General features: G+C 23.9%; 1 protein-coding gene across 1 annotated transcript; it reads right to left on the bottom strand.

Moving 5' to 3' along the window:
• Positions 1 to 3,263: 3,263 nt before the first annotated feature.
• LOC129607113 (lipid storage droplets surface-binding protein 1) lies at positions 3,264 to 5,935 on the bottom strand. The gene is made up of 6 exons (XM_055517850.1): positions 5,854 to 5,935; positions 5,266 to 5,784; positions 4,674 to 4,858; positions 3,875 to 4,065; positions 3,597 to 3,774; positions 3,264 to 3,534 (listed from the first exon to the last, which is right to left on the bottom strand). Exons 1-6 carry the CDS (start codon positions 5,855 to 5,857, stop codon positions 3,409 to 3,411), a joined length of 1,203 nt encoding a protein of 400 aa, XP_055373825.1. The 5' UTR covers positions 5,858 to 5,935; the 3' UTR covers positions 3,264 to 3,408.
• Positions 5,936 to 14,903: the final 8,968 nt, after the last annotated feature.

Genomic DNA, 14,903 nt, shown 5'->3' with positions numbered 1-14,903 from the left:
ATGCTATATTTATGCTAATGAATAATAAAATGTTGTTTTTACAAGTTTTTTCTTTTGTGCAAATATTTTATTATTTTTTTAGACCGATTTAAAATGTTCTTTTAGAACAAAATTTTTTGCGATCTTGAATTTTTTACTAGTGTTTTTTTTTGTCATTTTTTGGCAACATGTACATACTTACTTGGTTAATATTATTTTAGTGCCTCAATGAAAATTAACTGTTATTGCTCCTTTATTTGCTTATATACATATGTATGTTCTTTGTATGAATGTGTTGGAGAAGTATATATGTGTTTGAGTATACAAAAAAATAAGTAAACGAAAAAATTAAAGCAGTTTGTTACTGTGACTTTATTTTTTGGTTTTTATTTTATGCTAATAAATTTTGTTTTAATTGCAAAATATTATAAGTTAGATGCATCATACAATTTAATCAGCTTAAAAAGATCAATTTTTTTACAACTAGTCTAATCGAATAATCATTTTGTGTAGGTACTATTATAAAATTCTAGCATAAAATTCTTGTGTAAACATAACGAAAATTTTAAGTTTTTTCATCCATCAAATTCACCACGCGCCGTATCATTAGAAAAAATCGCGTCGCAAATCTGTGCGCATTTGAGTTGCGATGCGTAAATAAATTAGTGCCATGTAACAAATACATAATTATGAAAATATAATTCTACAAACAACTGCTCAAATTACTGGCCAAGTAATAAATCAGTATAATCAGTAAATACATACCAATAAAAAGACAAAAGAAAAACAAATTTGATTAAAAAATACTTAAGCCGAAATTAAGAAATTTACTTAACCTATGACGCACTATTAAAATTTTAGAAACAAAAATTATTATCAATTGTCATATAAAAGCAATCCGAAATTAAAGATCATAAGAATATGTAAAAAGTTTTCCGAAAAATTAAAATGAACGTGAATGCAGCTAAATAGTTATTAGCTGTAAAATCTGTACGCATGGTAACTGCACGAAAAGCGTAAGGAAAAATCTGTCAAAAAAAAATTAAACATTACCAGAATTTCAATATAAATGTTAAAACTTTTAGTTTGCTGTAGAGGGTTAAAAGGATAAATTCCTTTGTTTTAGAAAAACATAAATTTTAAATTCAAATGGAAATTATTTTTAAAATTCTAGTTTTAAATCTAAACTTTAGATCGTATTTAAATTTTGTTATTTTTTACTTCCAGTTTTAATTAATAAAAATTTGTTTACTGAGTTTTAAAAGCCGCATAAAAATTGTATTTTTTTTCTTTTTTCGTGTCTAGTTTTTATTTAAGTTCTGAAGGCCGGCAATTTAATTTTATTTTGAGAATTAATTCGTTCAAAAAATTTTATTATAAAATATTCTTATTTAATAAATTAAAAATTAAAATAATTATAATTGAATAATTTTGTTCTTTTTTTTTCTTATTTTTGCAAAAAATACTTGAATATTCTTTTGAAAGTGAGATCGGAAAAATGTTTCGTATTTTGGAATTAGTTTTGCCCTGACATTAGTATTTTAATGACGCCTCATTTTAATACTATATTTGATTTGAACCCGGAAATAAGATAAATAAAACTTCAGGGAAGGGAAATTGTTGAAGAAGAACCAAATCACAACTGTAAGCCTGGTCATACACAGTAGAATTAGATTAATTTTTAAAAAAATTGTCTTAAACGCGATTCATAGTACAACGAATAATATGTTATTCAAGATTTCCTATTTAAAGTAGTGTAAATAGGGTATGTAGTGTAAATCCAATTTTCTATATAACATGTTAATCAAACAGTATAGCATGTTACTCTCCTGTAGTCAGAATAGGATATTTAGTTTAATTATATATTAATATTCTAATTCAAATATTCATCAACTGTTTCTTATCTTTGAAAGCTACAGGTGATATCACCTGCTTAACCTTTGAATTTTCAGTATACACTTAATATATTTTAGCTGGTATCACGCGTTTCTATATGATATTCAATTATAGTAGTTATTTTGCTTAGTAATTTTATTATAGAACAAAACGAAATGATTTTTATGAGCTTTATAATCTTTTATACGGTATCTACATGTGTTACGGTTTAAAAGAAATAAAAATCTTGTAATTTCAAAATGCTAATTTTATTATATCTGCATACTCGTATTACAGTGCATAAGTATATAATTAATTTAACATAAACGCACAAACAAGTTATCCAAGAGATCATTTCTAGCTTTTGTTGGTTTTCGCAAGTATCAGTGTGTCTTTATTTGAATATATCATTCAAATTAGATGTATATAACTTTCAATCACGGCTTCGAATATGGTGGGCAAATTAAACTGTTATAACTTCTTATAATTCACACCTAATTTAATTATATAAAATTGAACTTGGTTTTGATGATTTCTGAATACATGTGTGTGCACGTTATGTATTTAGGCTTATATTATGCGCATTTAAAAATTACTTCACCTTAAACCTGGTGATCTTAATAATATTTTTATGTTTCCTTGTTATTGTAATTTTCATTACATAATTATACCGGTTTATTTTTTAGTGTAAACAATTAAAATAAAAATGATTTATTAAATTTAATTGAGTCTATTTTAAGCAATTAAAATGTTATTGACTTTTTGTAGAATAATACATACACAGAATGTTTTTCTGCATTTGCAGAATTCTTTACATTTTATTAAATTTCCAAAAATTTCGGACCAAGTCAACTTTGGATCCATTATTATTCTTGATTTTCATTAACGATATACATAAATTATCATTTCTTGGCCGTTTGCTGTTTTATAAGAAATACTTATCTTTTAATAATCTTTTAGGATCGATAGGTTTAGATTAACTTCAAACCGCGCCAGTATCAACATGGGATTGAGTTGGAATTCCTCGTGATGAATTGTTAACTTAACACTTTTAATGATCTTATGCACAAATACGAAAATAAATTTTTGTTTTTTCTTATAGTTAAGCGATGGAAAGTGGTGATACAGGAATTAAAGCTACAAATCTTTCAAAACAAAACTTTTATAGATATATAATAGATCTCACTATTAGGTATGTATAGCGCAGTCGACTTTTGTTATTCCAATCTTATTTTGCCTCTAACATAGTGTTTATCATTTTCAGCTGCTTTTATATGTATTTAAAGTACTTAACGGGTCGAATCATTCCAATAATTCTTCTATTAAGCGGCAATCTCATAAATTTTACGCGAGACTTAAAATATTAAATTTAGTTTAAGCTTCACCAACAAAAATTTGAACAAAAATAATTCAGTACATATTTTTAATATTCTTTTATTATAAAAAAAAAAAAACTTATTCTAAAATTAAATTTAAAAGAATTTTATAATTTAAATAAACGAATAAACTAATAAAAAAATATCTTGTGTAAATGATAAAACGAATTTCGAAGTCTCAATATACTCCATTTAAATTATTTTGCATTGGATTATTTGTTCGGGTATGTATTCTTCTTCTAGGATTTGTTGTTGTTATTTTTTCAGCTTCAATACGTCCCGATAAAAATATTGCTAAATGTTCCTATATTAAAATATAAATAAATATTATAATATTATATACATGTTTCATCAAAATATATTTACCAAAGCATTATTAGCGTATGCTTGCATTTCATCATATGTTTCAGTTACTTTACTAACGACACCTTCAGCTCTAACAGCAGTTTTATTTTTTAACTCAGTTAAAGGTTTTGTACTGCCTAAATGTTCTATAACAATTATAAATTGATTCGCTAATTCAGTTGTTGAATTGATTATGGATCTAATATAAAAAAATTTAATATATATATATATATATATATATGTAGATATGAACTTGTTGATATATATATTTAAAAAAATTTTTAAATTTTATAACTTACTTTGGTATACGATATGCTGCATTTGCTGTAAAATTAACTAAATGTACAACTCTTCTGGCAGATTCTCTAGTTAATAAAACTAAAAGTTCTTCGAGAGTTTTTGGTCGAGCCTGATTTTCTGGTTCATCTTTACTTAAATAACTCCAAAGTTCTTGAGCTTTTTCCAAAGCTTGTTTTGGATCTGTTAAAATCTAAAACAAAAATTTAAATATTAATAATAAATCTAAAAAATTTGTATTAATTGGCAACAAGTATTAAAACTTCAACATTTTTTAATATTTTGACCTTTGATCATTGCTCATTATTCGATATAATTAATTATACTTGATTTTTTATTGTACTCGTATTGATTAGAAATTTTTTTTTAGATTCTCGAATAATTTCACTCCAACACTAATTAAAGTAAGTTGTTATGCTCATATGACATACTTATATATGTATTATAAATTGTCATTAATATAAACGCGTATTTAATTAAACTATTGCTATATGATTACTAATCGGTCAGTTCTAAGTCCAAGTTCAATGTTATCAAAATATACAAAGTTTTTTTCGCCGAAAATATTCTCATCATTATAATCTTTGTTTTTGCACTTATTAAACGCTTTGATTTGGAAAGAAATTGAAATTATAACAAATCACTACTACAATTAAAAAAATTTTTTTAAAACAGTCATAAATCAGTATACGAATCGAATAACAAAATAAAAAGAGAAAAATAATGAGATTATAAGAGTAAAAAAATAAAAAAAAAAGAGAATCAATTTATGCAATTGATAACTCGCAAGGTGTTACTTACCAATTCAGCAGCATAAATAAGAATATGAATTGCTTCTTTACTATGCTCTTTAAGAGCCTTAGCTTCAGCAATAGTTCTTTGTGTTAGGCGTCTTTTGAGTTTTCTTGAAAATCTTTGACCATGATGTATAGCTTTCATTGGTCCTTCTTCGTTATTTTGTTCGATTTCCGGTCTTTCAGATTGTGCTAAAAAAAAACAAAATGTAGAATTAAATTAACGAAAATTTTAAGCAATTGCGTTTCAAAAATTTTAAATTATTTTCATCATACAAATTTATTTTACTTCGGTATCATTTTTTTTTTAAAATATTCGAATTCGAAAACGATAACCTTTTGTGACCAAAATTTTTAATTAATAAATTTTTGATAATTTGCATAATGAAAGTTCATAAAATTGCAATTTCAAAATGTCTCAATCAGTATTGCCGTATAAAAAGAAAAAAGTTAAAAGTTTTTCGATTTTTGAAATAATGAAATTTTAATAAAATAAATATTAATTATTATTAGATTTCTTTGAATGTAAATATAACCAATCTTTTAATATCATAACCAATAAAATCAAATGAAAATAAAAAATTTATAAAAATACTTACTTTCTCCTTCAACAGCTAAATATTTATCAACATATTTATCAGCAACTGTAATGGCATCATCAATTTTATCGGCAGCTGCATTTATTGCACCAATTGTTAAAGGACTATCTAGAACAGCATTTCTTAATTGTTTAACAGAATCAGCTCTCTTTAAAACCGGTTTAACTAAACGATCTGACATATATTCTTTTGTATTGAAAATCATCATTTCAGGTGGTAAATATACAAGTGGTGCCCTCTGTTCAACTTTATCTAAACTTTTACACATAATTTCATCGATACGTTTAATTGGACCCTCAAATAATTGTACTGCCGGTAATAAACTTTCAATTGTTGCACTAATTGTAGTCTCAGCCATACCAAAATACCAATTAAATAAACGATTACTACCTTTAATTCTTTCATAAACATTTTCAGCTGTTTTAAAACCGGTTTCAATAATTGGTATATTACCGAAACGTTCAACTGCTTCTAAATGAAAAAGTGCTGAATTTTGACGTTTAATTTGACGCTTCGTAACTATATATAAAAAAAAATTATTTTAATTTTAAATAATTAATTTGTTTATTATTTTAATAATTTTCGTACCCATTTTGGTTTTTATTAAATTGTTTTTAATATTTATAATTTTTGTAATATTTTTCTCGAATTGAAATGCGTTCCAATCGAATTCGCGTTTTCTAATAGACTGAATTTATTTTTTACTTGTAACTTAAGTTTAAACACTTAATGAAATTTATAATAAAAAATCAAAAAAGTTCGTCTTATCTATAGGAAACTTTTTGACCTAAGTCCAAACCGGTGAATACATCATAAGATAAGATTATTTTAGAATAATTCCAAATAACAAAATAAGGGACAAGTTTATTTTTAATTTATTATTGTTACTTACACATAAACGAAAAGAAAATCATATAAGAAAGAAAGGTAAGGTCATCAGAACCTTTGGTTTCGGTTTAATAAAAAATCAAAATAAAGAAATCTGTTGACAATAATGGCAATGTGTGGAATTTTATATTTGCAATCGAAAAAAAAATGCTTTATATTTCATAATTCTTTGGGCATACTTTCATTCAAGATTTTTGTATGCAATTTATTTATCTTAAATGTCGAGAAATTGTTATCAATCTTATTTATTATTACTTTACTTAGAAATTATTATTACTTTACAAAGACGACGTCAAATGGTTGACATAAACAACAAATTGAACAAGCCCCCGAAGAAGATAGTTGAGATGAGTTAATCACTTGAAGAGAGAATTCATAAAAACAAATTTAAAATTGGATTCAAGTTGCCTTCTAAATATTTAATTAAGATTTGCAGATCTCAGTACACCTTCTGGAAGAGTGTGATGTTCTCGCTCGTCAGAGACGAAAGATACTCTGAGCTCAGGAAGATGGGTGTTGTAGGGAATGACTACGCACGCAGAGGAAGGGCGCAATAGATCCCTATACACGATCGCAACGCACTGTCATTTAATTTATATGGCAGCATTCATCTAGCACCAGTTTTTTAAACATAGCAGATTTGACGTTGATAACTTGTAAAACATGACGAGTGAAATGTCAAAAATAAAAACACAATAATACATTAAATTAAATATAAAACAAAACACTTTAGTCAGAAACCATTTTTTTTCCTCCGACTAGGCCTTTCCAAGCCTGATAAACCAAGACAAAAAATAAACAATCAAATAATGTATGGAACAAATGATAATGCATAATAGTGATATGAAAAAATTAAGTAATATAAGTACTACATAATACACATACACTTACTTAATATACATACACTTTCGTATGTACATACAAATCAGAACAATAATATAAACAATAACAAAAATGTTAAAAAAGTATTTTATATGATTTGATTATTACAGAATTCTAGCATTGTACTACACATCTGCATAGTGTATATAACAGAGAATTACCTAATTTAATTTACACTTTAATCAAGAAATTACAGTTTTTACAAATAAAATGCAGCCAAAATTAAAGTGGAGTTAGGTTAAATCTTGAAAGTCGCAGAACTTTTCCAAGAAAAACCAAGAATTAATTTTACTTTTACTTAAAATTTTAAAAGCTGACAACTTGAGGTTCTTTATTTTCCATTCAGATATCACATTTGACGTTATCAATTAATTTTTATTTTGTCAATAGTATAAATAAACTGTTATTTTGAAGAATGACAATGGAATACTTTTATGTCTATATCAAATTTAATTGTTTGTGTATTTAAGAATATTTGCACTAAATTGTTTGTTAGTTTCTATTATCAACCTTATTCATGGTTATTATTAATTGTTAATAACTAACAATTATGGTTTTATTGTCTGAATATTGGTAAACATGTCTGCATTATTAAATTAACAATTTCAGAAATATTTATAAATGTGTATGGAGCCGTTTGGAATACATAATTAAAAATAACATATCTGTTTTAAGCAAAAGATTATTGCAAGAGCATAGTGTACAGCCAAACCGAGACAGTGTTAAAAGCACGAATGTTACTTAAAATACATAAAACTTTATCATAGAATAAACATACTTTATTATATAGAAAATATATTAATTTGGTTCTTTAGTAATTCGAACGAGTTCTTTGCGAATTTGCAGATATACATTTGAGGCTTTTAAGGCTATACAGTTCTACCAAAAACTAAATTTTCGAAAACATCTACTATTTCACTTAAGGCGACTAAAATATTATTTTTAAACTTTTGAATAGGGTGTACATAGGGTATAACAGGGTAGGTAAAAAATGTAGCATTGACTTAACATTAAAATTTAAATTTCCGATTTTTAAATTGGAATAAAATTAACTGTAAAGTTCGCTGCTGCTGTTGCTGTGATCCTGTCCTTCATAACTTTAATTAAGTCTCGCATAGTATTTTAGACAATAATTAACCGATTTTAAATTTTTATAAATCGTTCACTACATTAAATTTTGAATGGAATCTGGGTCCCAAAATCAATTGATTCTCCTTTCTTTGGCAACCCTTTTTATATTTTTTAGATACGTAGAAATAATCAATTGATCGAATCTAATAAAATTTTTATATAAAATTTATTTATGGGGTTGGTCGATATTTTGTCTTTTATACACAAAATTATGATTTCTTGAAAAATTATGTCAAGTTTTACATACATTCGCTTCCTGGATCGATTAAACTGAATTGAATTCTTTAATCGATCATTCTTTTAAGTGAAAGATATATTGTCAGAAAAAAAACTATAACCACTTTGTCACAACTAAATTAAGTGCTTACATATTTCTTTTTTTCTGATAAGAAATAATATTATGCTTATCAATAAAATAAACCAGACGATTTTAATAGAGTAATTTTATTACTATGCTTTTTTGTTCATTCCAAAGTCCTATAGTATAGCCATTATAATTTAATAAAGAAGCATGCAATAATTTTCTTATTATTTATTTTTCTTAATTCATTTAATAGTAGATTACTTTACATACACACTTACTCATATATTTAGTAGTAAATGTACTTTAATTTAACGTTTACGAATAGTATGACAATTTGAGTATTTTCATTTCCAAATATTTTTAACCTTTGGATATATAGAGTTACCGTTCTACGTCACATGAATTAACAATTAATAACAATAATGTTATAAATTATCTCTCAAAATATTTTTGAGTTTGATAATAATTTAAAAAAAAAAATTAAATTCTATTATCAAAAGCAAAGAATTATACACAAACACACACAATACAGTTAGGTGTCCTCCAGAAATATTTTGTTACTTTATGATGTTTTTCTATTTATTTTATATAAAGCTGAAAACAAAGGTTTTTAAAATCAAATTTAACACAGTAACGCCAAATACTCCAGATAAATTTTGATTAGAGGTTAAGAATTGTAAACTAATTTTGAAAAAAAAGAATTTCATAAATCAATTTTCGATTACACTGACTCATTAGATCATCCGATTGAACTAAAAATTCTACACTAATAATAAAGCAAGCGTTTCGTTAAAAAAAAAACAACACAATTCGTTAAAAGAGTTCTACAAAATACGATTTTCCGAATCTATGTATATAAAATTAGAATGTATACATATGGCATTTAAACGTGCGGGAATAAAAAACGGAACGCTTCAAAACTAAGAAGAAATCAATTGGATTATTGAGACATAAACGCATATAATCCGTAATTTTCAAAGTGCAGCAAAAAAAGCTTCGCTGTAGAACTACCGCAAGGAAACTTTAAAAAAAAATTACTTTGCAATAAAATACAAAGAAGTTATACTGCATTTTCATTTAGATTCCTGTAGTAACTATAGTAATTCAAATGTCATATTTGAAGTTACTTTTAACAAAAATGTCAAAAACAAAGTTTGGTAACATTAGTTTGATGTATATACATATGTACAAGCAACAGCGAATTTTTTTCGGCTTCTCTTTTTTTTTTTTTGCGTAGCATAACTAAGTAGTAAAATTCTGCATTTTGGTAAAGACTACATTATATCATTTTTTTGTTCTGCATTTTGGTAAAGATTGCATTGTATAAATTTTTTATTCTGCATTTTGGATCAGCAGTGCACTTTATTTTATTATACTTTCATCCCAGTATATATAATTCTTTGTGTACTAATTGTGCATTACAGGGAATTATTATAAAGTATGTATAACAAAAGAAATTGTATGAATATGTAAATTACCATTGTTGTCCTAAATGAAATGAAAAACAATGAAAATATTTCATTTAAATAAATTACAATGCAAAAAATAGAATTAAACAAAAAATTTTCGGAAATGAAAGCATGCATACAATACAATATATCTTTCAAAGATTCTTAACGGTATTAATGACACGTTTTTAAATTTAAATTCATCAAAAAAATCCATTTAAGATGTTGGCAGCACTGCTCGACTAAATTTGAAGACTATTTAAATACAGAATTTCATATTAAGGTTTGTGTATTTGATACTTAAATAATCAAAGAAGACTAAAGCGAATTTCGAAATCTTTCATTGTTGAACTTCTAAAATGAAGTAGAATAATATCCATAACAAACAAAAAGATTCAAAAGGATTTTTAAAAAAAATAGTTAATACAAATTCTATTTATAGATCTTAATAAGTATTTTATGTATAAATATTTTATTTGGTGACATACTATTAAAAAATCTATAAAAAAGAGAATGGAAACAAAATTCGTTTTTTTCTTGCCTCTACCAATTTCTTTAAATGAAAATAATTTGTTGTTGAGTTTTAATTGGGATAATTTTATTATGAATAATCAAAATTAAAAATTTTCTTATGTATACAATCACAAATATTCGCCCGAATATATGCAAATATAAATATATAGTATTTATTAATTTATTTTGTATTTACTTGCTATATTTTCCTCGCATTATAAACTTAAAAAAAAATAAGTAATTTAATGCAAAATTCAATTTAAAGCAACATAAAAACGAACAAGTTGAGGCCGCCTTCAAGAGTTTAAAAATAGAATCAGCCCAGAAACTGCAAAATCAGATGTTCAATATTTTGAAAGTAATGCAAACAGATGCCAAAAAAGCCGTCAGCGATAACATATGTTTTTAGGATATTTTGCCGGTGTCAACTAAATTCGTGGCAGTATATTGCACTCCCATTAATAAGTGTATTTGTAATCAATATTTGAATTTTGAAATTTCGCCATGTAAAATCGCCAAATAAAGATTTTACTATTCACAAATTGTTATGAATTATAGGTATTATAACTTAAAATCACAACTTCCTCTCTAAATATGCATAGTATAGGTATTAATTTTATTAAATTGTTTCATTTGCCGTTTTAACGGAAAAAAAATTTTTTTTAAACAATAATGTCATATAGTCTGTCAGTGCTCATGATATGACATAGTACTTATAAAATGGCATACTAGTGTTGTCTGTCGTATAAATAACGATATTATTACATTTACATTTTTTATATCGTTATTTCCATATTTAATAACAGTTCTACTTAATATTGCATGAATTTATAAAAATTCCTTTTTATTTCATTTTATAATTTTTAGTTTCACCAATTCAACATTTCATCAACAATTACACCAATTACTATACCATTCTAAAATTAATCTATACCAACTTATATTTAGTTAGATAGGTGGGTAAAATAATGTACAGTAAAACAGAGAAAAACGAATATTTTTGTTATACATATTAATAAAATATATATGTAGATAAATATATTTGAAATTGTATGCATATATGAATGTACATAATAGTATATTATATAGGTACATATGTGTATATATTTTATTTAAGAATGTACATAATATTCATTTGCTTACTTACTATGTATAATGAATAATAAAAATATATAACAATATAACGTTTGTAAATTTGTAAATACTTTTACATTATTATTCACGATCTATTCATAAATTTTTCTGTATACTTATAAAATATCTATCTATCTATATTCATACATAATATATAAAATAACTAAAAAATGTAGTTTATATAATACATACATACATACACCAGTTGATTTTCTAGACAGCAAAGCAAAGTAAAGCAAAGCGAGAAATTCCCTGCATTCACCGATGAATAAAAATTTCATCAATTCAGTCACAATCAGTACAGTGCTTTGTATTCATGTGTGAAGTAGGTTTTTAGAGAGTGTTTTTATTGTGCGTCAGCCCGCGTAAAAAAAATAATAATTAAAGAGAAAAATAAAAAATTTAGTTTTTTTTTTTTTTTGATTTTGTTGATTTTATATAAAAAAAATTTTTTTCCCCGTCTTATAGTACACTTTTGATAACAAGAGAATTTTAATTTCTTTTTTTTTTATTTTTTAATTTTAAATGAAAAAAATTCAAATAAAATTTATTTGGAAAAAATTTATTAAATAAACAACAGAATTAAAAATTGTTAGTAAAGTTTGTATAAAAATTAATTTTGTATAACACTTTTTAAATAATTAAAATTTTTATAATTAAAAATATTAAAATTAAATAAAATGAATTAAAATTGAAGAAGGAAATTAAGTGGAAAAAAAATTCATATGTATGTTTGTATGTATGTATGTATGTAAAAAGAATGTGTTACATGTGGTGAAACAAAAAGAAAAAATAATATTAAAAATTAAATGGAAAAATGTTGGAATATTTTTAAATTTTTTCAAAAAATATAAGAGAAATTTAAAAATTTTAATTTAATTTGAAAATATTGAAAAGAAAAAATTATTGAATTTTTTAAAATAAAATTTAAATAATACAAAAAAAGAAAAGGAAATATGCGAGAAGAAAATGCATCAAATTATTTTTATTTTTTTATTTTTTATTTTTTTTTTTTTACTTACAAAGTGAAATTTTTTTAATTTAAAAATAAAGTTATACTACCAAAACCAATAAAATAATAATGTATGTTAAATGTGAAGTAAAAAAAAAAAAAAACTATTTGTATGGTTGTGTGAGTGCGTAAAATATGCAATGAAAATAATTTATAATATTAAATACACTGGTATATAAAAGAAAAACAAAAAAATAAGAAAAAAAAACAGAACGATTTAATTTTATTCTATCTCTTTCTCTCTTATGTTATTTTTATTCATTCTCTCTTCATTTATATACCATATACAATAAAATTGTATACTCTGTTGAATTTGTTGGATTGAAAATATAAAAACACACAAACCAACAACAATGTGTGTTTAAATTTTTGTTTAATTGTATTAAAGTTTAAATATGTATATGAATTTTTTTTTTATATGATTACCGTACATATTTTTGTTGTTGCTCGAAAGAATTTCTACAATTACATATACGAAAAAAATAAAAAAAAACATATTATACACGTATATAATAGTATCTCTAAAATATCTTTTGTATACACACATATACATATTATAATATATATACATACTTCAATATATTATTATATGCATACATATATATATATATATACGGTCTATAATACGGTATGGAGTAAATTGATTTTGAAAGAAAAATTATAATATTTAATAAGGCAAAAATAAAAAAAAAAAAAACAAAAAATTAAAATAGCAAGAAAAAATCATAAAAAAAAATTATAATAAATTCCTCAGTAATAATAAAAATAATAATAAAAATGAAATATAATTGATCGTTGTTTAACAAAAAAAAAAACAAATAAAAAAAAAGTGCCTTGTTTTAGTAAATTTTGTCGTTTTTCATACCTACATACATTGTATGTATGTATGTACATTAAAAAAATTAAATAATAATAAAAAAAACGCCCTTTTATTATTAAATACGTACATACTTATGTATGTACATACATATGTATAAAGAATAAATTAAGTAATTTTATTTTTATAAATTTAAAACTGAACTGAATAAATTGTTTTTCTTTTAAAATTCCATCAGTTTTTCAATTCAAAATCTTTTACAATTTAAAATGCTAAAGAATTTTATTTTTAAATTAAATATTATTTATTTTAATAACTAATATTTATTTTTGTAAAACTAAGTAATTTAAAACCACTTAATAACCTGATTTTACAATAATAAAGAAGAAAATATAGTTTTCTATTTAAAGCAAGTGCTTCCAAAACAAAATAAATGTCTAGGTATTGCCGGGTTACTTAAATATATTCTACTGGTTTAGAAACTGACCTGGGCGGCCCAGTTTAAAAAAGAAGGGCAAAATAGCCCACAGTTAGCCGGATATAGTTCTAAATCATTTCTTACTAAAAAAGATGTTTAAAAATAAAAATTGAAACAAATGTAGGCATAGTTGGGTGGGTAGGTAGGTACCTACATATATTTTTTAGCCCATCTGAATTTTAAATTGTAAAAGTATAGGAAATTTTTTTATCGAAATAGTGTTGACAATGAAAATGATATCTAACATAATATGAAAATTTGAATATTTATTTTACATGAACTACTTTACTGGTCAAACATACACAATGAATACCATATGAATAATAATTGGTTTCGATGGCCACAAAATATTATTGATTTACTATAAATATCGGAAAATTAATGTTATCTTGCAAGAATTAATAAAACAAAAGTATAAAATTGTACGATCTTAAATGTCAATTTGCTGAATTAATTTCCATAAATCAACTGAGTCACTAAAAATTGATTTTAAATGATCGTGTTAAATAACTATTATAATTATTATACATATGTATGTATTAGAAAATCTTATAAATTTATTGGAGCATATGCTCAGGGGTAATAAAATTTTGTTAGAATTATGGAATGGATATCGAAAATAACAAAATAAAGCCGGCGTTGTGTTCTTATGAATGTTAAATTTTTTAAAATTAAAATTGATTTTACCAACATTCCTGTCGTTAGTTTTAATTTCTCTCATAAACTCGTGCCAAATTAATATTTTCTCAACTGTATAAAATTATATTATATCCAGACACTAAGCAAATTTTTTTCAATGACTTACCCTTAAAACCTCATTCAATGTTTTCAATAATTTTAATGATCTTCTTCATATACAATGAAATTTTATAAGAAATAAATTGAGCTACATTTTATTATTTAAATATCAATTTAAAAACTAAAATATTACTTGAGTATAAAAGTAACTAAATAAGTACTGTTAATAAAATAAAGAATAATTTTTTCTACCATCATAAAAAAAAAGTGTTGCGAAACACATTCCATACTCT

The sequence above is a fragment of the Condylostylus longicornis genome, unplaced genomic scaffold, assembly GCF_029603195.1.
Source record: "Condylostylus longicornis isolate FDR11 unplaced genomic scaffold, ASM2960319v2 ptg000026l, whole genome shotgun sequence".
NCBI lineage: Eukaryota > Metazoa > Arthropoda > Insecta > Diptera > Dolichopodidae > Condylostylus > Condylostylus longicornis.
Note: the sequence above shows the minus strand (reverse complement) of the source record. Positions and strands in the feature narration are given on the sequence as shown.

Coding starts and splice junctions, on each gene's coding strand:
- LOC129607113 (XM_055517850.1), bottom strand. Junction 3,775..3,874: donor GCAGCATATCGTATACCAAA/GTAAGTTATAAA, acceptor TTTTTATATTAG/ATCCATAATCAATTCAACAA. Junction 3,535..3,596: donor CATACGCTAATAATGCTTTG/GTAAATATATTT, acceptor ATTTTAATATAG/GAACATTTAGCAATATTTTT.